General features: G+C 55.1%; 1 protein-coding gene across 1 annotated transcript; it reads left to right on the top strand.

The window, feature by feature from the left end:
• The first annotated feature begins 627 nt into the window (after positions 1-627).
• On the top strand, positions 628-9,664 carry Atf6b (activating transcription factor 6 beta). Its single transcript, XM_051153571.1, has 18 exons — positions 628-782; positions 1,069-1,148; positions 1,538-1,616; positions 2,078-2,172; positions 2,805-2,949; positions 4,962-5,047; positions 5,141-5,276; positions 5,361-5,492; positions 5,620-5,753; positions 6,390-6,575; positions 6,658-6,749; positions 7,546-7,725; positions 7,851-7,958; positions 8,093-8,174; positions 8,329-8,399; positions 8,512-8,623; positions 8,765-8,849; positions 9,340-9,664. Exons 1-18 carry the CDS (start codon positions 680-682, stop codon positions 9,567-9,569), a joined length of 2,136 nt encoding a protein of 711 aa, XP_051009528.1. The 5' UTR covers positions 628-679; the 3' UTR covers positions 9,570-9,664.
• The last annotated feature ends 14,400 nt before the right edge of the window (positions 9,665-24,064 follow it).

Raw genomic sequence — 24,064 nt, 5'->3', positions numbered from 1 at the left:
GAAGGGAGGTTTCTCCTCCTCCTCCTTCAAGATTTGTATATTTAAAACGTGTGTGTATGCCTTCATGTGCCCAAGGATGTCAGCGGGAGTTGCATCCCCTGGATGCCGGAGTCACAGATAGTTATGAGTTGCCGGCTGTGTGTGAGCTTCAGGCTGACCTCGAATTCACAGATAGCCGCCTGCCTCTGCCTCCCAAGTGCTGGGATTAAAGGCCGTAATAAACACTTAACTGTTGAGCCATCTCCACATCCTAGATTCTGGGACTTCATTCATCCGTTCGTTCGTTCATTCATCCATTCATTCATTCATTACGCGCGGTGCCTTCATGAGTTTCTGGGCACCACGTGGCTGCAGATTTCTGCGGATAACAGCTGAGCCATCACTCCAGCCCAGATGCCGGAACTCTTAAGTGCTAGGAACTACATTTCCCACAAGGCTAGTCTCTGGGGCCCGCAGGACGCGTGCGCAGTCTCGCCTGACCGGGCGGAGCGGCTGACCGTTGCCACGTTCCCATTGGCTGGCCGGGCACGTACAGTCACCACTTGTCCGTGTCACGTGACCGGCACCCACGCCTCTGACTGGTCAGTAAGACTTCCGGGACATCCGGTTTTTGTCCCCGCCCCTTCATCGAGCCCGGGATTTGCCGAGGCCCGGGAGAGGCGGGCCGGGGAGCCGGCTCATGGTGGGGGGTGGGGGGAAGATGGCGGAGCTGATGCTCCTGAGCGAGATCTCCGACCCGACGCGCTTCTTCACGGACAACCTGCTGAGTCCGGAGGACTGGGGTGTGCGGAGTGAGGCCGGGGGGAGGGAGCGGGCTGCGGCCGGCCGTGGGCCCGAGGGAGAAAGCGGAAGGCAGGGCGGACGCCGCGCCCGGCACCGGGGGCAGCGCGCAGCGGGGCTCGCGGTCTCCGGTCCTGGCCTCCCGCGGGAGCTCGGCGCCGCCCCGGGTCAGGGGAGAGGGGGGCTGGACACCTCCGGGCGCTCGGCTGCGCGAGTGGGCGGGCGGTGGGTCTGGCCCGGCCGAGCCAATGGGGAGTGGAGCCTCCTGACGCGCCGGCCCTCCCGCAGACAGCACCTTGTACAGCGGCCTGGATGCGGTGGCCGAGGAGCAGACACAGTTGTTCCGTTGCGTGGAGCAGGATGTCCCGGTATTGCTACCTCAGGGTTTTCTCCTGTAATTCTTGGTGGTGGGAGTGGGGGCCGGACCCCGAACCCGGAGTCATCGCCAGGCCAGAGCTCACCTGGGAGTTACACCCCTCCCTGCTTTCGGTGAACTCGGAAATCGCGAGGAGAGAGGCCAGCTTCACAAGTGTCTAGTTGGAGCGGACTTTATTTTCGAGTCGCGCCCGGGACCGGCCAGCAGGCTCCACCACCCTAAGCCGGGGTTTTAGAGAGCAGTCCCTGCTGGCATTTTGAGGTCCCTTTTACGGGGACCCTGTAAGCGTGTTTACAGGGGGCTTAACACAAGGGGCTCCTTAATTTGCAAGCTTTGTTGCTCCTGTTTTGGTCTCACTTTCTTGCCCTCCGATGTGCATAGTTTGACAGCAGCTCTCTGGACATGGGGATGGATGTCAGCCCCCCGGAGCCCCCCTGGGACCCTCTCCCCATCTTCCCAGGTAAGGTACCCTTAGTAGTCCCCTCGGCTTCCCACACACCCCTCTCTTCCTGCCACTCCCCCGGAACTAACATCCCCGTGTCCTCGTGTGCATGCCTTCCACACAGGCCTGTGCTCCCCTCTGCTCCTTAGTGTGTGTGCTGTCTGTCCTTGCTCTCCTACCGCCACTCAGCAGCACTCTTGAGCCGGTGCTCAGGCTGGCTTCGTGCAAGATGGCGGCTTCTTCTTCTTCCTCTTCCTCCTCTTCCTCCTTCTTCTTCCTTCTTGCCAGAAGAGGGCACCAGATCTCATTACAGATGGTTGTGAGCCACCACGTGGTTGCTGGGAATTGAACTCAGGACCTTTGGAAGAGCAGGCAGTGCTCTCAACCCCTGAGCCAGCTCTCCAGCCCAAGATGGCAGCTTCTAACACTTTGCTTCAGCTCCAGAGTTTGCTTTTTAATCTCCTAACTTCTCCCTCCAGATCTTCAGGTGAAGTCTGAGCCGTCCTCTCCCTGCTCCTCCTCCTCCTCCCTCAGCTCAGAGTCGTCACAGCTTTCCACAGAGCCCTGCAGCCAGGTGAGAGCGACCTCCCTCTGGTTCTCTGTGGTGGGTGAGCGTTCGGCCCGTCTAGTCACTCCTGGCTGCTGAGGTGCTATTCGCTGTGAGTTGTGAGGTGCTATTCGCTGTGAGTTGTGAGGTGCTATTCGCTGTGAGCTGTGAGGTGGCAGCTCCTTCATAGTCCTAACACCCTCACGTTCTGCCCTCCAGCCTGGTTGTGTAGAAGGGAGGATGAGGCCCCGTTGTTTTTGTTTTTAAGACGGGATTTCCTGTGTATCCTTGGCTGTCCTGGACTCGCTCTGTAGACTGGGCTGGCTTCGTAATCAGAGCGGTCTGCCTGCCTCTGCCTCCCAGTGTGCCACCATGCCCGGCTGATGAGGCCCTTTTAATGAGCAGGCTGGTAGTAGGGCTTGGGAAAGCAGAGTTGGTAACAACTGAGAATCCTCAAACTGTTCTTGCCCACGGCGCCCACTATAATGTGGTATTTGCTACCTTGACAAGAAAATAGAGCAAAGAGTCCTGGGTACTCAGGACTGTTTAGGCACGGTACATTTACGGGTGGTTCCCAAGCACCCAGGCGCTTGTCCTGACTCCCCCTCTCAGCGTCTCTCTTGCTTTCTTTCCCTCTTGCCCCGCCCCCTACCCCCCAGCTCCCACAGGCCCCTGGAGTAGGAGGGGTGCTACATGTGAAGACCGAGTCCTTAGCACCTCCACTCTGCCTTCTGGGAGATGACACAGCATCGCCATTTGAAACAGTCCAGATCACTGTGGGTTCTGCCTCCGATGACCCCTCAGGTAATCAGCTTGTCACTGCCCTTAGGAACTGCCCCTGGGGGCCAAGCCGCAGTGGCCCAAGCCTTTAAACCCAGCACCTGGGAGTCTACAGAGAGAGACTCTGAACAACAAGGGAACGGAAGTGGAAAGAGAGTGCTGCATGTGGGCGCATAGAGCTACGGCCCCAGGCTCGGGAGGCAGAGGCAGGCAGCCTACAGAGCGAGTCCCAGGACAGCCAGGGCTAACAGACACCTGTCCTGAAAAGCAAAAACAAAAAACCCAAAACAAAACAAAGCAAAAACCCCTGCCAATGGGGACAGGGGAGGGGCTGGAGAGATGGCTCAGTGGTTAAGAGCACTGGCTGCTCCTCCAGAGGACCTGGGTTCAATTCCCAGCACCCACCTGCAGCTGCAGCTGCCTGTTCTGGCTCTCCCTCTGGGGGCCCCAAGCACACACATGGCTCATAGATGTCCATGCAAGCAAAACACCTACACACGGAATAAATAACTGGCCCCGGCTTTATCAAGGTGACGTGCACTCCTTGCGGACAGAGACAGGGATGCAGGGCGTGAAATGGCGCCACTAGACCAGGCTGGGAAGAATCTTAGAAACAAAGGCAGAGCTGGGCGTGGTGGTGCATGCTGTTAATCCCAGCACTCGGGAGGCAGAGGCAGGCGGATCGCTGTGAGTTCGAGGCCAGCCTGGTCTACAAAGCGAGTCCAGGACAGCCAAGGCTACACAGAGAGACCCTGTCTCAAAAAACGAGGGGGAGGAAGAGGAATAAACGAAAGCAAAAGCAGCGCTGCTGAGATGGTGATGACTGTCTTCCCTTGTACCTAGTATCCAGTCGTGTTGCTGAGCTTTCCATTAATTAGCATTTTAAAAAAGTGTGCGGCCAGGCGTGGTGGCGCACGCCTTTAATCCCAGCACTTGGGAGACAGAGGCAGGCGGATCTCTGAGTTCAAGGCCAGCCTGGTCTACAGAGTGAGTCCAGGACAGCCAGGGCCACCCAGAGAAACCCTGTCTTGAAATACAAAAATAAACAAACAAAATATGTTTCAAAGCCCACCATGTGTTTAAAGAGCAATTACCAGTGACTGTATAGTTAGTAGCAACATGGTGTGAGCCCGCAAGAGTGGGCCTCACGTTTGTGTGTTTACGTAGCAAGCTGCAGGTCGCTGAGGTAGCCGAGGCTTTGAGATTTGTTCCTAGGAGGCTGATGTGTCGTCAGAAGGGAGCCTGTGTGGAGTGAGAGGCAGTGAGGACAAGAGAACGGAGCTGACAGAAAACAGCTTGGGGTGCGAGTCAGAAGCTGGTCAGGTGGAGGTGAAGGTGGTGATCATTGTCAGCGTGAAGGTACATTGGCCAGGAGGTCAGAATCGGATAGGAACAGCTTGGGGGCCACGGCTCCGGGCTTAAGAGCACTGGCTGCTCTTCCAGAGGACCCAGGTTTCGTTCCCAGCAACCACATGGTGGCTCACAACCATCTGCCACTGTAATTCCAGGGGGTCGGAGGTTATATTCTGCCCTCGTGCACTTACAAATGCTCAGGCACATAAAATAAAAATCCTAAAGAAGAATTGGACAGGAATATGAGCCCTGTGCTTGCCGAGCCTCCTGTGCACAGGAGTCTTCCAGATGGATGGCCAGGGTCTGTGAGGAAACAAGAACAGAAGGGAAAACTAGCTCCTGTGAGTGTGGAAAGTTAGAGAAGCCACTGGAATAGAGAGGACAGTCCAGGGGAGGGCAGTCTGTCACCCACGGTTCCCTCCTCTGCGCCCTTGCAGGACTGAGTAACCCTCTCTCCTTTCTCTTCAGCGTGTCTGCTAGCCAGCTTCGCCTTTGGTTTACTGTGTGTGTATGAGTGTTCTGCCCGCGTGTGCGCCAGGTGTGTGCTAGATGCCACGGAGATCAGGAGAGGGCGTCGGGTCCCTGGAGTTAGCAACGACTGTTAATTAATTGTTGCCCTGTGGACTCTGGGACTGCTCCTCTGCAGCCTGCAGCTCCTGTGTTTCCTTCCTGCCTCCCTACAGATATCCAGACCAAGCTAGAACCCGCATCCCCATCTTGTTCTGTCAACTCTGAGGCCTCCCTGCTCTCAGCAGATTCTCCCAGCCAGGTGACACCCCTCCTCCCTTCTGCAGCCCAGCCCTCCTCCTGACCTGCTCCACAGGGACACTCCCAGCTAAGCTCTCTGCACTGCCCTGCATAGGCTTTTATAGGAGAGGAGGTTCTGGAAGTGAAGACAGAGTCGCCGTCCCCTCCGGGGTGCCTCCTGTGGGATGTCCCAGCCCCCTCACTTGGAGCCGTACAGATCAGCATGGGGCCGTCTCCTGACAGTTCCTCAGGTAATGGGGCCTCCTGACCTTTGGGGTCCTTGGCACGAGGCCTCATACTGTTGTAATTCCTTCCTTCCTCTGCCCTTCCTTCAGGGAAAGTTCCGGCCACTCGGAAGCCTCCACTGCAGCCCAAACCTGTGGTGCTAACCACGGTTCAGGTGCCACCCAGAGCTGGGCCTCCCAGCACTGCTGTCCTTCTGCAGCCGCTTGTCCAGCAGCCTGCGGGTGAGGCGGCTAGCGGGGGGCCTTGTCAGTAAAGGCACGCCACTGAGCTCCCTGACCCTGCAGCGCTTGGGTGTGAGTGTGGGCGTCAGGACACACAGCGCTCTGACCTCCCCCGTTTGCTTCCCAGTGTCCCCAGTAGTCCTCATCCAGGGTGCTATTCACGTCCAGTCTGAAGGGCCGGCCCCCACAGTCCCACGGCCCGAGAGAAAGAGCATTGTTCCAGCTCCGATGCCGGGGAACTCCTGCCCGCCCGAAGTGGATGTATGTGGGGGGCGGGGGGGCTCGTGGGATGGGGGGAAGAAGGGCATGGCCTTGAGCAGCACTGTGGTGAGGCGAGCTGGTAGACAGGATCAGGTGGCTGGCCTTAAGGTGTGTAGGTGTGCTTTTATAGCATGTGGGGCCATCACACTTGGCTGTGCACGCCCGGACACAGGTGGTTTCCCAGTGGAAAGGGAGGTCAACTATTCTGAACTATAGCTCAGTTTGAGCCAGGTGTTGTGGTGCACGCCTGTGATCCCAGCACTCTGGAGGCAGAGGCAGGCGGATCTCTGTGAGTTTGAGACCAACCTGGTCTACAAAGTGAGTCTAGTAGAGCCAAGGCTACACAGAGAAACCCTGTCTCAAAAAACTAAAAAATAAAACCCTTTAGCTTGGTTGACTTTGACCTTAGAGCAAGAGTTTGGAAAAAAGGAAGACCCAAGGAGAGGACTGGCCGTGATGCTGGGCCTGTAGTCTCTCTTTTGCCCCACACCTGAGGACGAGCAGGACCTTTCCCTGGAGCGGGCCGTAGAGGGGATCTAGGTCTGCAAGGCCAGAGAGCGAGCCTGTGTTCAGTTCCTGGGGTTGGCCGTGGTCCCTCTCTGACTCACGTCTGTCTGTCTCCCTCGCTGGCCCAAGGCAAAGCTGCTGAAGCGGCAGCAGCGGATGATCAAGAACCGGGAGTCGGCCTGCCAGTCCCGCCGCAAGAAGAAAGAGTACCTGCAGGGGCTGGAGGCCAGGCTGCAGGCCGTGCTGGCCGACAACCAGCAGCTGCGCAGGGAGAACGCCGCCCTCCGCCGGCGCCTGGAGGCCCTACTGGCGGAGGTTGGCTCATGCTACCCGTGGAGAGGGGTGGGAAGGCAGGCCCTGGCTAACACTTGCCTCTCCTGTGTCTTCCCTGCTGCAGAACGGCGAGCTCAGGCTGGGGTCTGGGAACAGGAAGGTCGTCTGCATCATGGTCTTCCTTCTCTTCATCGCCTTCAACTTTGGACCTGTGAGGTGAGGCCCTCGCTGCTGCTCCCCTGGAGCCTTCTGGGTGGAGCCTCGCCTCACAGCTGCTTGGTTGTGAGCCCTGCTGCTGTGTCCAGCAGCCATCGCTGTTGTCCTCCCTCAGGAGTGGTATGCTGCGGTGGGGAGTGGGAACGGCCTCACAAGCAGGGACTCCAGTTGGTACAGTGCTTGGCATACAAGCTGAGGACCTGAGTTTGACCCTCTGAACTCATATTATGGTAGGACGCCCTTAGACAGACAGACAGACAGATCCCTAGGACGCCCTTAGACAGACAGACAGACAGATCCCTAGGACGCCCTTAGACAGACAGACAGATCCCTAGGATGCCCTTAGACAGACAGACAGACAAATCCCTAGGATGCCCTTAGACAGACAGATAGACAGACAGATCCCTAGGATGCCCTTAAACAGACAGACAGACAGATAGATCCCTTGGTTCACTGGCTCTTGGTGAGTGCCAGGCTGGTGAGCAACAATGCCTCAAAAACAAAGTGAAACAAACAGGTGGGCTTTGCCTGATTGTGTGTGCACACATACATATGTATACACAACCCTGCCCCCAACACATGACATGCAGATGGCTTATGAGTGCTAGGCAGTGGAGTAGTCACTCTCTTTCCCTGTTTGCTGTGAGGTGGCCACCCTCCTTGCTGCCGTCTCACTGAAGAGACTCAGCCCTGTGGAGCATGCACGGGTTGGACCTGTGCCAGTCTGTAGAGCCCTGGCTCATACTAGACACTTGAGAAAGCCGAATGCTTCACCTTCCTGCTTCCCTGCCCACAGCATCAGCGAGTCACCTCCAGCCCCCATCTCTCCTCGCATGAGCAGGGAGGAGCCTCGACCCCAGAGGCACCTGCTGGGGTTCTTGGAGCAAGAGCCATCTCTTGGCGCTGAGCCCCTCCAGGAAGCTGCCCGGGGCCCTGAGGAGCAGCACCCCAGCCCTGCAGGCAGGCCCAGCTTCAGGTGAGAAGCAAGAAGACCGTCTCCCTGAGGTCTGCCTTCTCATGGCATAGAGCCAGAATTGCTCTGGCCAGGGGCCTTGATGGTGCCCGTGCCGGGCAGTCTGTGGGCAGCTTGTTCTTCCTCAGAAACCTGACGGCCTTCCCCAGCGGGGCCAAGGAGCTGCTGCTGAGAGACCTGGACCAGCTCTTCCTCTCCTCCGACTGCCGCCACTTCAACCGAACTGAGTCCCTGAGGTGTGCACAGCCTCCCCTCGAAGCCCCCACAGATAGCCCTGCTGTCCTGTATGGAGGTGGCAGCTCTCACGCCTGCTTGTGGGCTCTGGAGCACGCATTCTGGCCTTTCTTGAGGTGGTGGCCTGTCTCCCTAGGCTGGCTGATGAGCTGAGCGGCTGGGTCCAACGGCACCAGAGAGGCCGGCGGAAAATACCTCAGAGGGCCCAGGAGAGACAGGTAGGAACCAGTGGGTCTGAGTCAGGCAGGTGAGGTGGAGAGCTCAGTGTCCCAGGCCCTCAGGAGGGCATCGTGTACAAACAGCTTCCAGGGACTGCCTGTGTCTTTCCCTCTTCCTTTGTCCCTTCAAATCTTTGGATACTTCTCCTTGCAGAAATCTCAACTACGGACGAAGTCACCTCCAGTGAAACCCGTCCCCACCCAAACTCCAGGACCTCCTGAAAGGTGAGTGTGTCCCTAGAAAGAGCTGTGCCCCCAGGACAGGCCACCACCATTGTCCCCAGCAGGAGCATGCTGCCCTCAGCGAGGCCTCCTAAGTCCGTCCTCACCTCCCTAGGGACCCTGTGGGGCAGCTGCAGCTCTACCGCCACCCAGGCCGCTCTCAGCCCGAGTTTCTAGATGCAATCGACCGGAGGGAAGACACCTTCTATGTCGTCTCCTTCCGAAGGGTGAGCTCCCCTCTCTCCTGTCCCTGTGCCTGGCACCCTGGGGCCCCCAGTCATACTCTTTAAGAGGGAGGGGAAAGAGTAGATCTGGGGAGCCTGTCGGGGTGTCTTCCTCTGCACCCAGCATGGCCCTTCCGTTCCTAGGACCACCTGCTACTCCCGGCCATCAGCCACAACAAGACTTCCAGGCCCAAGATGTCCCTGGTGATGCCGGCCATGGCCCCCAATGGTAATTCTTCCCTCTGGCTTTGGGAAGGGTTCTGCAATCCGAAACTGAGGAAGGAAGGAGTTCTTGTAGAGCCCCAGCAGGGGGCGCTAAGGGGGACAGTGAGGAGGGACTGTCCCGAGAGATGAAAGGAGGAAAATGTGGAGTTGGGAGACACGCGCCTGAAGACCTAGCATGGAGGGAATCTGAGGTGGGAGGGGGCCTGGGTGACACAGTGAGGCCCCGTCTTGACAGTGGGGGGCACAGTGGGGGACACAGTGGGGGGGCTGGGAGCCTTGTAGAGGTCTCACTTTCTCTTTCTTCCTCGGCATCTTCCGTGTGGCCCTCACTCATCACTGTCATTTGTCTCCCTACTTCATCCAACTTGCACCTACACTGTCCCTGCGCCCACTGACTCTGACCACGGGCCTGCCCTGCCCTTCCTCTTCTTCCCGACTTCCAACCATGGTCTCCTCTCACTCCATCCACTGCTGTTTGCCTCCCCTTCTCACAGAGACCGTGTCAGGCCGGGGACCCCCAGGGGACTATGAGGAGATGATGCAGATCGAGTGTGAGGTCATGGACACCAGGGTGATTCACATCAAGACCTCCACGGTGCCCCCCTCGCTCCGAAAGCAGCCGTCCCCAAGCCCAGGCAACACCACAGGTGGCCCTTTGCCAGCTTCTGCAGCCAGTCGGGCCCACCAGGCCTCCCCGCAGCCCCTCTACCTCAGTCATCCCTGACTTCCTCAGCCCACACTGGCTTAGAACCGGGTTGGGGAACTTGATCCTGGGGCTAGGGTCGCTTGGTAAAGGGAAACGGGGTGTGAGGGAGGGGCTAAGCATTTAGCGGGAGCAGGGTGGGTGGTTCACCTCTCTTCTCACTCTTCAGAGTCTAGGGCTCCGCTCTTCCTACAGACCCCAGTCCTCTTTCCCCATAAGGCTCAGTTTAGAGCTGGCAGCCTCCTGCTAGCTCTCTGTTCTTTCATGTATCTGTTTGGGAGCAAAGGTGGGGCAAGGGATGTTGTTGGGTGGTGGAAGTCAGTTTATGTGTGTGCAGGTCTTTTTTTTATTATTATTAAATAAACAACTCAGTGGGAGTTAAAGGAGTGGTGGCTGCTTTGCTGATGTGTGGCCTGTGTGGCACTGACTGTGCCACTGGTGGGGGCGGGAGGAGCAGACCTCATGTCATCCTTGCCGCACCCCTGCAGCTCAGGGACGTCTGTCTGTGGTGTGACAGCAGATAGTAAGATCACCGGAATGTGTCTGAATAAACAGGAAGGACGGGCCCCACGCCCTTCAGGGTGCACAGCAGCCCCCCCCCATACACACCAGGATGAGCTGTCCACACAAACAACAGGCAGGGGGGGGGTACAGAGGGCTTGGAGCCCAGAAAGGTGGGACCACAGTGGAGGAGGCTGGTAGGGGGAAGGGGCACATTTTGGGGCATCCTCCTCTTGGCCCTGAACTGAAGAAGATGGACCTGAGGGAGGGTCCAGATGGGTGGACGAGAGTGGGCAGGCGGGAAGGGCTGTGTGCTCTGAGTGGAGGACAGGGAGCCGATCCAGTCGAGGGCCCCGGCTGACTGACTGCCTGGTCCAGGCCTGACCCTACAGGAGTGGCCTGGGTCAGCTGGAGGGTGTGAGTTGGACCTGGGCTCTGGGCCCAGATGACTGGACAGGGGCTGCCTGGCTCTAAGCCCAGCCCTGAAGGAAGGAGGAAGAGCCTCACGTGTCCAGCCAGGCTCTCCCCTTCTCCCTTTCCCCACCCCTACTGTGTTTGGGGTGAAAACAGACTGGGGAACTATGGCAACCTGGAACTAGGGCTCCCAGGAACTCAGCCTTTCCTCTCTCCAGAGGGAGCTCTGGTCCACAGCTACTTCCTGTCTCAGGACCCCTGAGCACCTCACCCAGGCAGTCAGGACAGGTAGCCTGGTCCTGGGCCCCTTCATGGGCCTTGTAACCACTGATGTCCTCAGACCCCTTGGGATCTCACTCCGCAAGACCTGACCAGCCTCACTACTCAGGGTGGCGCTGTGAAGCTACTGCCTTGCCCTGAGTCGGCTTCAGCTTGCACCCATCATTTCCTTGACCCATAGGAAAGTGGTCCAGGTGCTGGCACCCCTCTGGGATGGTCCACCTGGACTCCTTCTGAGTGGTGGGAGACTGGGGCCCTCAGACTTGTCCTCGTTTGGGGGGAGTTCTATGGGGGCTAGAACAGCCATGGGGACTGGGTGCAGGGTGCAAACAGGCTCGGCCACTGCCCTGCAGGCCAGCGTGGGCTTCCTCTGTCTACTGCGCTCTCCAGTGCCACCTCAGCACGCCAGGCCGTTGTCACTCTCGAGCAGCCCCTGCCAACCCAAGGCCCGCTGCGGCCTCTTCTGCTCTTGTCTTTGCTCTTTGGCAGTTCCTTTGAGAGCTTCACCCTCTCAGCCCTGCCTGCTGTCTCTCACGCGCCGCCCTCACCTTTCTCCACTCTCTGCCCACCACCTCTACAGCCTGGTTTGGTTTTTCTCAGTTCCTTTGCACCCCCTCCTCTTCCATCTCTTGCTGCTGACTCTGTGCAGCATTCTCCTTTCCTGTCCACTCCATGGTCAGCATTGCTTGTCCTGTCCCATCGCGTCTTTTCCTCCCTTGCTGCACTGCACTCCAGGCTCAGGCCTCCTTCTGGCTGTGGGGCCAAGACTGACTGGAGAGCCTAACGTTTGCCTCATCATTCTGCTATGGCCTCTGGATACAGCACATCTGGATTCCGGGGCCCAGATGTGTGGTTGCCACAGCGACCTCAGTCCTTCTGGTAAATACAGGCGCCCACCCGCTCCAGAGCAGAGAACAAAACAATTGTGTGACTCTCTTTTGTCACGAGATAGAAATGTCCCATTCCCGCCCGCCCCCCTCCCCACCCCTGTGTCTCCAGGCCAATAGTTAGACGCCTCCAGACCCTTCTTCTCGCTGGGGTGTCCTTGCCCTCCAGCCTTGTTCTTCTTCCGTTTTCTTGAGCTCCTTTCTTCCCAGGTCTCCTACCCTCACCCTGAACCGCTCAGCTCTCCATCTCATCGTGATGCTGACCATCCTATCTAGGCAGTTTCTTGTCTACACAATAGCAGGGCAAAAAGAGAAATTTCAAAAGTCTAAATTTTCTTCATTCCTTCTCAAAGCCTTGACGAAGCCACTCCGTTTGCTGCTGTCTTCAGTTCTTCCCTTTCCCAGAGCTGCTGTGGTGAAGGAGAGAGCGTGGGTGCTGGAGGGGGGTGCCCACTCCTGCCAGCCCAGCCCAGCAGCACCCGCGCGCCCTCTCCTCAACTGTGAAGGGGAAGGGATGCCTGTGTCCCCTGCCCTCGCCTTCCTGGGGGGGCCCTCTGGCTTCTCTTGTCACTCCGTGTGTGCTGTTAGGCGCTGCCCTCAGCTGCTCTTACCCGTCTCTGTCTTGTTCTCTCTTTTCCTCTTCTCTGCCTTTCAGCTTGAGCGGTTGGTTCAAGGATGTGGGGCTCAGAGCCAAAGACCCCTAAACTAAGAATCCTGGAAATAGCACGGGCACTGTGACCGCGCCCCCGCCCCCCTCCCCGTCCTGTGGTTTCTGTTGACCTTCATTTCTGACAGTGAAGCTAGGCAGGCTTGCTGCTTTTCTGAAGGTGTGGGAAGGGTGTGATTTCCCAGAAGCCCGGGGTCCAGGAGGAAGGAAGCTGTTGTAGACAGCCATGATTTCACACCTGCAGCAGTAGCAGCTTCCGGTCCCTTCCCCAGATGCCTTGCAAGCTCACAAACCGGAGCCCTGCATTCCTGTGTGGAGACCTTGTGCTCGAAGCCGTCATTCTGGCTCCAGATTCAGTTTGAGTCTCCTGGCCACTTCAGAGCCAAACCGTGTGACCCTACTTCCTGAAGAGAGGGAAGACAGATACATCCCTGAGCATGCTCCAGAGCCAAGAGCCACGCTGCCACCTGCTCTTCCCATAGAGCAGTTTGGAGACGCCCCCCCCCCCACCCATCTTTTCATCTGCCGCTTCCCACTTCCCTGGGAGACCTGAAGGAGCCCCTACTCATGGCTCTGGGGGATTCCAGCCGTGACAGAGGAAGGAAGAAGCTAAGCCCAGCTCTATCCCAGATGCTGACTTCATCTTCCCCATCAAAGCCAGGAAAAAAACAGCCACACACACCCAGACACCCAGACACACGGGTACACCCGTGAGGAGTGTCGTGTATGCTGCTGCTCTCGGTCACATGGGCCTGATGGCAGTGACCAGAGTCACATGCCGTGTCAGCCTGCTTCCTCTCAGGAGCACCTGTGGCTGGGAATGTGATCTCTGATGCAGACACCTGTGCCACAAATGCTTGTGGGCCCCCTCAAGTCCCCTCAGCATTGCCTGGCACGACTAAAGTGTGTGCACCTTAAGGATGAAGTGATAGCGCTGTCCTCCGTGTGGGACCCGAGGAGGGTGGCTTTCCCTCAGATAGCTCTCTGTGCCCTGTTGGGGAACATCACTGTGAGTTGCTGCCTCTAGCTGCTTGGTTACCTCTACAACAACCCCCTGACCTTCTGCCTTTCCTTCCTTATCTCCACGTGCTCCCTACTGCTTTGCCAAGTCCTACATCCTGGGGTTCAGCCAAGCCTTTGCCCAGCCAGTGCCCAAGTCTCACTATTTCTCTAGGAATTTGCTGAGTTGGGAGAGCAAAGCAGGCAGAGATCCGAGCTGACAATCAGAGAGGGGCTGGGCAGAATGGACAGTGGACTGCAGCTCAAGCCCAAGCCAGAGGAAAAGCAGGGGAGGAAGGGTTGATGGGGTGCAGCGAGGCAGGCGAGGAGCCCCAAGAGTGACCTCACTTTGGGGAGGTTTACATTTGAGTGTGGGCTCGCCTCTTGTCCTCACCTCTGCTCCCTGCACAGCACAACCAAAGCGGAGTTTAGGGATTTAGAGAGGGCGCTGAGCTACACTTGGGGAGATGCAGGTTGTAGCAGCAGCTAGGAAGAAGGAGGGATAGGAGCTGCCCTTGAGGGAACACGGGCTGAAGAGAAGAGGCTAAAGGCAGGGAAGAGAGCCAGGCTGCTCAGAAACCAGGGTGGAAAGAAGTTAAAATGAAATAGGCAAAGGACACGGGGACCCGAGGGATTGAGATGAGGGCTTTGGGGGGGACTCTGGTCCTAGACAGGGAGGGGCTGGTGGGAGGGGCTGGAGGGGTGGGAAAACCTGCCCTATCTCCGCTCCCCTCCCTGACCTCATGCTGGTCCTCCCCTTCTCCTCCCCCTGCCTGCTGCAGGCTCCTGCTTTTCTGTCTGCTGTGAGATCAACAGTCCTGGTAGTGGCTCCAAGAGCCTCTGCTGCAAGGGACAAGTGAAGAGTCCTCCCAAGAGTCCAGGGCTGCGAGGGGTGCTTACTCCGCCCAAGACATTTCCTTTATTGGGGTTGGGACTGAATCGGTTCAGAGGTGTAGCAGCCACTGCAGGGCACCACGCTCTCCAGGTAAGTAACGGAGCTCTGGGAACGCCAGAGGAGTGAGGGGTGAAGGATTCCCCTCCTGGGCTGCTCCACAGCTGAGTGTGGCGGGAGTGCCTTCCAGGACCAGGACTCTCTGCTTAGGTCAGAGAAAATACAAGCAGACACTGGAGGTGTGTCCAGGATACCAAGGCAGTATGTGGCGTGTGTTGCATGAGCCAGGCTTTGCAGGGGATGCCGGTACCTGAGAGGGTCCGGGAACAGTGGGACCAGGAGTCAGGTGGGTAAGAGCTGCCAATCAGGAGGTGTGGGAACTGCATGGCTGGGATGGACTGGCCAGCTGCAGAGGAAAGCGCTGCTAACCCTGGGTGCTGACCCTGGATCAGGTAGAGGAAGCTGCTTCTCAGTGCAGGAGGGCAGGAATTTCGGGGGTGCTGAAAGGGGCCAGGCTGAGGGCTCACAGGAAGGGCTCCGCTTGTAGAGGCCATCTCATAACTTGTCTTGGCGAGGGCTCTGCACCCATGACTCACGCGTGGCTCAGCGGACCCGCAGAGGCTGAGGGAGGGATGTCCCCACAGGGCACAGGGCTGGGTCTTCATTCGGTCCCCCTTTCAGGCTCCCTGCTTCTGTGCCTGAATCTGCCCACCCACTCCCCAAAACACGTGACAGGCCTCGGGTGGGGCGGGCGGGGCCTCTTATCTCGCCTGGAAAGAATTTAATGGCTTAGAAACAACTGGAAGTGGAGCTGAGGGCAACTACTGGGAAGCCACTAGAAAGCCGCGGCAGCTGCTGCAGCCCCGCCCCTGCTTCCCGGATCTCAGCCCCCTCCCTGGCCGCTTCCAGCCCCTGGAGACCTCGCACCTCCGTTAGTCAAACATTTTTCCGCTCAAGCCCTGGCCACGGTGCAGGACCAGATTTCCAACTTACTGTCTCCCACTTTCTTCCTGACCTTTCCCACTAAGGGTCCGGAAATCCTTTCTCCTAATTTTTCTGTTCCCATGACCCATCTGCTTTCTCCCCAAATTAAGAGGCACCTGGATCGCCCAGCTCCTTCTACTAGCACCCCTTTTCAACTTGTTTCAGCCCAGTATCTGAAGCCTCCCATATCCTCATGCCCAGAGTCACACCTTGACTTCTCACGGCCCCACTTTGTTGGGAGTGGGGATGGCAGGGGGATCTGAGCGTGGCGTTGGCTGGAGCAGACCTCACCTCATCTCCAGACTAGAACCTGGAAGGCTGCCCGTTCCCACCCAGTGGGACCCATGGGCCCCAAGGAATAAAGTGTCAAAGTTGGCCAGGCACCGAATACCAAGGGTGCTGAGTCAGTTTGGGAAGATGCTCCCACCCTGCCAGTCCAAGTGTGGAGGGTGCCAAGAGGGCGAGGCCAGCCCCCCAATGTGCTTCAGAGAGGCACCCAGTTCTCTGTTTTTCCAGTGCCAAGAGAAGGGCCAAAATTTTCCAAACATTGGGAGGGGAAACAGGCGGGAGAGGGGCGGCGGCGGTGATGCTGATGACAGGGAGAGAGGGGGAGGGGCCTGGGAAAGAGGCTTTGGGGCGTGGTCTGTGAGGGCCACGCCTCTCTTCTAGACCAACCTCAGCAGCTTTTCCGGAGAAGCCAGTGTGGTTTCTTTCTTTTTTTTTTTTTCCTGCCTCAAAGACCCCTACCACCTAAATGGATCCAGCTGGCTACCTAGAGGCCTCCGGGGTGTGGGGTGAGCAGCGCCCTGTGCTGTCCACACTACAGCGCAGTTCTCAGCTGCCCTCCGTGCCAGTGTAACCCACTTTCTCAGATGTTCCCCAGTGACCAGGTGTGGAGTGGCCATGAGGGGGGTGGGGGGTGCCTGAGCCGCTCACACATCTGTAAAAATGCTGCTGTGTAGATTCATGTACAGGTGCACGCGTGTCTGTGGACAAGCAGGCGGTTGTATGTGCATACGCCACATATTTGTGTGTGCATGCGCCCATAGTTGGCGCAGGGGTGATTCTCAGCCCCTCAAGCACAGAGCGACAAGGAGGGTAGGCCACAGGCCCCTCCCACACTCAGAGAAAAAGGCATCCCTGCCTCTGGCCCTCCTGCCTAGGGCAGGCACCTCACAGTCTGTCCCCCAACTCTCCTGTCTCTTTATTTTATTTTAGCCCTTGAGACAGGGTCTTAGCAGCCACAACTATTCTTAAGTTTGCTATGCCGAGACTGGCTTTGGCCTGCGGACCCTTCTGCCTCTACCTTCTCAGTGCTACCACACCTAGTTTATATAATTCTGGGGGCCAAACTTAGAGCCTTGTGTATGCTAGGCAGGCACCCCACCTTTGAGTGACTCCCTTCTGTCTCTTGATCACCAGTCAGGGAACATAGTGTCTTGCAGCCCTGAAACACCTTTCTCTTTGACCCAGAAGAGTGTAGGCAGTGTGTGTGTTGGGGGAGGGGAGACTGCGCGTCCCTCCTGGCCACGTGGTGTTCCCACCACTGTCTGTTCTAGATGACCTGGGCACCTGCCTGCATCGCTCAACTCTTGCCACGGTTTGAACCCACCCTGCTTCCCCTGCTCCCTGTTCATCAGAGTCTCTCTGCTGCCTCATTCCTTTTTCTCAAACTGTCTCTCCAGTCATCTCAGGAAATTCCACAAGCACACACACATGAAGACACAAGGAACCCTAAGTCTAAACCCCACCACTCCAACTTGGCTTCTTTTTGTCTTTTATTTTTCCACAAAAGGTGCCTTGGGCTGAGCACACACAAAGCCCTGGACTGATGATCCTCAAACAATAAAAACCAATAAAAATATAGCTAGGTATGTAAATAAATATCTTCGAGGGCCCCCAAGATGGCTCAGCAGGTAAAGGCTCCTGCTGCCAGCCCTGACAACCTCAGTTCAGTTCCTGGGACCCACGTGGTAAAAGGAGAGAACTGACTCCCAAAACTTCAGCACCACACCATCTCCACCATGGCATGCGCATGTCCACACACAAAATAAGTAGATTTAATAAAAACATAAAAAAATACAATTTTCTTCCTCCCCGTGCCTGTGCACCCTGTCTGACATGATGAACCCAGGCTTGCGCTCTGCCACTGAGCTCCACCCCAGTCCTCTTTTGGTGTTTAGACCAATGTGAGTTTCATTTTATATATATGAATACATATAATGTATATATATATACATGTACATATATATGTTTATGTGTGTGTGTATATACACATCTGTATATATATCATTGTACTTTTATTTATTTATTTATTTATTTTGGTTTTTTAAAAGGGCTTCCCTGTACCCTTGGTCTGGACTCTCTTTATAGACCAGGTTGGCCTCAAACTCAGAGAGATCGCCTGCCTCTGCCTCCCGAGGGATTGTACTTTGCTCATATTGACCCATCTCCATGTTTGAGAGGGAGAGTGTCTTACAATGTATCCCAGACTGGTTCTACACTCCCACCCCTGCTTCCCAAGCCATGAGCTCGCAGGCATCTACCAATCCATCCCCAGCACCTCACAGATGTCCACCAGCGCCTCTCCTGGTCACTGCTCCAAGGACATCACACCCCAGCTCAAGACTAATATCTCTTTATTTTTTTCTATTTAAAAATTTTGATATAGAATTTTGCTGTGTATCCCTGGCTGTCATGGAAACTCAGTCTGTAGACCAGGCTAGCCCCTAACTTACAGAGATCTGTCTGCCTCTGTCTCTCAGGTGCTGGGATCACAGATGTGCACTGACATGCCCACTCAAACTTTCTTCAATAGACTATTTAATGCCTTTCTTTTCTTTTCTTTCTTTCTTTTTTTTTAAGCTTGGGTTTCTCGGTAGCCTTAGCTGTCCTGGACTCACTTTGTAGACCAGGCTGGCCTCGAACTCAGAGGTCCTCCTCCCTCTGTCACCCGAGTGCTGTGATTAATGGTGTGTGCCACCACTGCCTGGCCATCAGCACACTTTTTGTCTGTCTGGTTTTCTTATTTGATTAAGAAACAGTATAGTGCATAAACTGTAGTTTGTCCTTATGGCTTTTTTATTCCACAGTGCAAATACGCCAAAGTTGAAGAGTCTGCCGATCTGTGCTGCCTTGGTAGTTCCCCCCGACTGGGGCTGTTGCCGCCAGGTCTGCTGTGGCTACCTCCCTCAGCATGTCTGTGGGCCCAGTAGCTCTGCTTATGTCCAGCTTTATTACATCACATATCTTCTGCTGTTTCCCAGAACCATCTGGTCCTCCCAGCATCCTCCCCACCTGGTCACCAACTCTTAGGGCCCAGCTACTATTTGTGCAGGACTTCCAGCCCAGACTCTGTCCGTGGTCCTGGCCCTGACCTTGCAGCCTTCCTGCTAGTTCTGGGTTTAGATTGGACTTTACAATCGTTATTAAAGTCAGTAAATGTTTACCCAGCACATTGGATGTGCTGAGCGCAAGGACAGAGACTCCAATCAGAACAAGAAGAAAAACGGCGGCGTCTTCTGTCACCTCACTGTGTGATGAGGTTGCTTGGGAGGCAAGAAAGCAGCAGCCCCGCCCTCTCCACACGTGATCACAAGAACTGTGGGAGCCCGTCACGTAGCGTGACAGGTCCTCCGCCTGGCCAAGAAGGCTTCTGTGGGTGATGTCAGGTTGAGACCGGAAGGGTGAAGTGATGAACTAGCGTGCTCCACGGATGGGGGCTGTATACACAGGGTTAGGGTTTAGCACGGGACATGGAGAGTGAAGCCTTTACTCCCTCATGGGGGTGGGTGGCGAGATGGCTCGGTGGGTAAAGGTACTTTGCTGCCAACCTGAGACCTGGGTTCCCTCCCCAGCACGCACACGGTGGAGGGAGAGAGGCTGCCACAGCTTACCCTCTCACGTCACACATGCACCACGGCACCCGGGCACACACACGTACCCCAACAGGGCAGCCAACGGGCTCAGAGTTGAAGGGGGAAGTCATGGGGATGAAGTAGTGGGGACTGCTGGGAGATGATGGGACTGATGACCACTGTTCTACAGGAATCGAGACCACAGTCTGTTGTTGTTAATTATCAATACAGCCTAATAATGTGTATTATCAGGCCTATAATTAGTATTAGGTCAGTATTACCACTAGCAATCAGTCAAGACACAGACACCTGTTATATTTTAAAATAGCATTAGTTAGCCTGGGGCAGGGCAGACATTAATCCTCTAAACTACCTCCCATATCCCATACCTTTCCCAATTCCATGCCATCTGCTTCTAATAACTTCTATCAAGCTAGCCCCCACCCATAATCCCAAATGTTTGCTAATGTTCTTCTGAGTCACATCCTCCATCCACGCCGGCCATGTGCTTCTCCTCCACCTAACCCATGATGGCGCAACCTTCTTCTCCTCTCTTCTCCTCCCAAGATTCTCTCTTTCCAAGCCTGGGAACCTCAGCCACGCCTATCTCATTTGCCCTGCCCAGGTGTGGCCTTTTATTAATTAGCACCAAAATACATCAAGCCCCAACAACAGTCACTAAAGGGCTGGATGCAGAACAGGGACATCCCCAGATTCCAGCTGAGGGTTTGTGAGCCTCTACCTACCCCCTCAGGCTGGGGTCCCGAGGTCACGATGCTGTTGTGTCTGGATGACACTGCTGTTGGCCCTTAACATTTTTCTGCCCCCCCCCGTGATTTTTCTCCCCAGAGCCTTGTGGGGGAAGTGTGAGATAGAAGTCCCTTTTAGGACTGAGTACCCCACACAGTTTTATCCTATGCGTGTTGGCCAGCTGTGGGTCTCTGTTCTAATCTTTGTTTTTCAAGACAGGGTTTCTCTGTGTAGCCCTGGTTGTCCTGGACTTATTTTGTAAACCAGGCTGGTCTGTCCCTGACTCCCCAAGTGCTGGGATTACAGGTGTGCGCCACCACACCTCACTATCTGTTCTAATCTTTACTGCAGGAAAAAAAAAAAAAAACCCTCTGCTAAGAGTTGAGATATGCATTGTGGGTATAAAGAGAGGTTGGTCTCCACATTGGCATGCAGGTCAGACATTGAAGTCACCAGGCTGGGTGCTTAGGTGGATAACCAGTGCTCGTGGCGATCCTTCTGGGGAGCCTGTACCAAAATGCTGAGTAGAATGCAGTCCCTCAGTGGCTCCAGCCACTTCCCAGGTGTCCAAGGGTCACAGAGCCCTCTGGGGTTCGTAAAGAAAGCAGAGTATGAGGCAGTGGTGGCGTGTGAGGATGGACGGTGAGATGGCTCAGCGGGTAAAGGTGCTTGCTGCCAAGCCTGATGACGTGAGTTCAATCCCTGCACCCACACGGTGGTAAGCAAGGCAGCTGCCATGCTGTACATAACAAGCTTCAAAAATGGGAGAGGCGACCAACAGACTGGCCCCGAGAGAAGTTGAATAAGATGAAGACAGGCATCTTTATATTTTGTGGGAGACAATGGCGGGGGGTTCTTTGGTCATTTTGAAGGGTTGGGGCAGCCACTTGGAGTGGATTGAGGAATTGCGTGCAGAGTGTAGGAAAGTGTGGTGGCTGGAGGGATGTGACATCAGCAAGGATTTGTTTTAAATCACGGGTTAGGACCTTCAGACAGTGAGGTATGAGGGAGCTGCACACACATCCGTTTACCACCACCCAGATCAAGGCACAGGACATCCCAGAGATCCCCCCTGTGTAGTAGCCCTAACTGTAATCCCATTTTATCTCCTAAGAGCGCAGATACGCTCTGCCTTGTCTAGCGCCTGCACAGCTCACACCATTTGGATCATTATCCTTCTGTGTCTGCTTTCCGTCATTCATCCATGTTGTGTCTAGAGGAGAGGAAGGTTTTCCTGCTGCATAACATTCTGTCTCTGCCATCATTTGTCCAATCAAGTTGAGTTTCAGTTAATGTAACTAAAGCTCGTTCACATCCAGCGGGTGTGGCGGTGTGCACCTGTCACCCCAAAATGCGGGAGGCCGAGGCAACAAGACCCCATGCTTAGAAACAACTGTTGCTCTTGCAGAGGACCGAGGTTTGTTTTTTGGTTGTTGTTTAATTTAAACTTTAGACTTAGTTTGTTTTCAGATGTGTGTGTGTGTGTGTGTGTGTGTGTGTGTATGCACTCATGTGTGAGTTGTTGCCTAGAGTCCAGAAGAGGGCATCCAATCCCCTGGAGCTGGAGTCACAGCAGTTGTGAGCCGCTCAGCATAGATGCTGGTACTGTCACCTAATTCAGAGCAGCACACACTCTTCCCCTCAGAGCCAGCTTTCCAGCCCCTGAGCCCCAGTTTTTTATTTTAGGTTTTATGTATATGTATGTGTTCATGTGTGTACATGTCTATGTGGAGGCCGGAGCTCGACGTTGGCGTGTCTTTTATGTCCCTTTACCTAATTCTTTGAGGCAGGGTTCCTGGACCTGCAGCTCAGCCCTCGGGCTAGACTTGCCGTGCCACCTCCACCGCGGCACTGGGCTTACAGCTGTGCCCCTTGGCACCTGGCTTTCCCACGGGGCTGAGGGGGAAACCAGGCTCCAACTTCACCCTTTACCAGTGGACCCATCGCCCACCCCCTCCTCCCTCTCCCTCTCATGTTTACCTAACACATTTTCTCCCATCTGTGGCGTGTCTTATTTTCTTACTGATGTCATTTGATGACCAGATGTTTTCAATTCTTGAGCTAGACATACAGCTCCGTGGCAGAGCCCTTGCCCAGAATGCTCCATCAGCAACAGGGAGCGAGGTCTGCTGTGTCCATTCTGTTGGGGTTAGCCATTGTGCACCTCACTGAAGCAATTTTCACTTACTCCGCTCACAAAGATCTGCCCTGTGTTTTCTTCTGTGTTGCTATGACAACCGTTGCTTTTCCTTTTGTATTTAGGACCGTGACCTGTTGGCGTGTTGTTTTGTTTTGTTTTTTGGCTGTATTATTGGGAGTCTCATATCTCTACCTCCCCTCTAACCCTTTTCCACCCCAGTCCCTTCCAGCATCCCAGTGCCAGGCAGGAGGGAAAGGTTAGTGGAGCGGGGCAGCGTCTCTGCTCATTGTCAGGGCCATCAGGTCCCTTGGGAAAGTCCAGTCTTTGTAGCTCTCCAGCATCCAGCAAACCAGCAACCAGCAATGGCAGACACAGCAGCGAGCACAGCAGCAGGACGGAGAGCAGAGCTGCACAGGCCCGCTCGGCACTCCCCCATCTATACCTCTCGAGAGTTCTCAGAATTAAACTATCTGGAGCTGACAAAGCTCACGCCCCACAAGAGCACCAGGCACATTATAGTCTGCCGCTGTGCACAGTCTGTCCACACCTCAGATTAAAACAAAAACACATTCACATAACTAGGCTTTTTGGTTTTGTTTGTTTGTTTGTTTTGTGTGTGTGTGTGTGTGTTTGGTTTTTGGTTTTTGAGACAGGGTTTCTCTTTGTAGCCCTGGCTGTCCTGGACTCACTCTGTAGACCAGACTGGCCTCGAACTCACAGAGATCCGCATGCCTCTGCCTCCCGAGTGCTGGGATTAAAGGCGTATGGCACATAACTAAGTTTTTAAAGAAACCAAAATCCTCACTACAACGATTCAGCTCACATTAATTTCTGTATTTGGATATAAGGTAGAGACCAAGCCTCTCCCTCACCGCCCACCCCGACACCCCGTGTAGACCTTCAGTTGATACAACATTATTTCCTTCTTGATTTAGTTTAGGGCATCAGATCCCCTGGAACGAGTTACAAAGGGTTCTGAGCACCCACTGTGTAGGTGCAGGGAACTGAACCTTGGACCCCTACAAGAGCAGCCTGTGCCTTTAAGCCCCTAGCCATCTCTCCAGCCACAACCTTTCTCTTTCTAATTTCCATAGTACCTTAGTTATCAATGCCCTGGCACATACACAGGGGTCGTTTTTTTGAGTCCTAGTTTACTCCATTGTGTGTCCTTGCGCTTTTGTAAGTCTTGATATTTGACAGTCCTGAGGAAGAGCTGTGGTTTTTAGTGGGAGCTATTTGAGCTCATTAAAAAAAATTAAAAGGCGATACTCGTGGAGCCCTTTTTCTCCTACTGGGTTGGTTCCACCATCCTTGAGGTGAAGGTTTGTACCTGGTCTTCTTGTAATTTACGATGCCGTGATTGGTTGATGTCCCTGGCTTACGATGCCGTGATTGGTTGATATCCCTGGTTTATGATGCCGTGATTGGTTGATGTCCCTGGCTTACGATGCCGTGATTGGTTGATGTCCCTGGTTTACGATGCCGTGATTGGTTGATGTCCCTGGGATGCCTGCTCTTTTCTGAGGGAAACCGGAGGAAGATTGGATCTGGGGAAGGGGAAGTGCGGGGAGGGGACCTGGGAGGGAAGGAGGGAGGGGAGGCTGTGGATGGGACGTAATGTGTGAGAGAAGAATAAGAAAATTAAAAGGCAAGCCAGGCGTGGTGGCGCATGCCTGTGATCCCAGCACTCAGGAGGCAGAGGCAGGAGGATCGCTGAGTAGACCTATACAGCTTGCTCTATAAAGTGAGTCCAGGACAGCCAGGCCACACAGAGAAATTGTCTAAAAAGAAACAAAACAAAACAAAGCACAGCAATATTATAAGAATGTTTTCATTTTAATCCCATTTAGTCGGTGTGGACGTCAGACTGCTTTGCAGCGGTGACTATGATTTGCCTCGTGCTCTAGCAGAGCCTTGGTTTTGCCAGCTGCAGATAGTTTCTACGATTGTGTGGTGTTTGGAATCCTGGGAGCTTTTCAGAGGGTACATAAGTGCTAGAGACCTGCCAGGGGTGGTTGGTTGTGGTTGCTGTTGCTTTCACTGGTGTCGCTGTCACTGTTGTTGATGGTTTGTTAAGTAGTCGTGAGCAAAGAAGAAACAAGAAGAAAAATAAGTCAGATGTCCTGACAGCAAAGATCAAGCTTGC

The sequence above is a fragment of the Acomys russatus genome, chromosome 11, assembly GCF_903995435.1.
Source record: "Acomys russatus chromosome 11, mAcoRus1.1, whole genome shotgun sequence".
Classification (NCBI taxonomy): Eukaryota; Metazoa; Chordata; class Mammalia; order Rodentia; family Muridae; genus Acomys; species Acomys russatus.
The sequence above is the reverse complement of the archived record's forward strand: the minus strand, read 5'-3'. Positions and strand labels throughout refer to the sequence as shown.

Bases quoted from the DNA above. Each gene is read 5' to 3' on its own strand.
- Atf6b (XM_051153571.1), top strand. From the start codon at position 680: ATGGTGGGGGGTGGGGGGAAGATGGCGGAGCTGATGCTCCTGAGCGAG. The intron at 7,726-7,850 runs GTGAGAAGCAAG...GTTCTTCCTCAG, and splicing joins GCAGGCAGGCCCAGCTTCAG to AAACCTGACGGCCTTCCCCA. The intron at 8,175-8,328 runs GTAGGAACCAGT...TTCTCCTTGCAG, and splicing joins AGAGGGCCCAGGAGAGACAG to AAATCTCAACTACGGACGAA.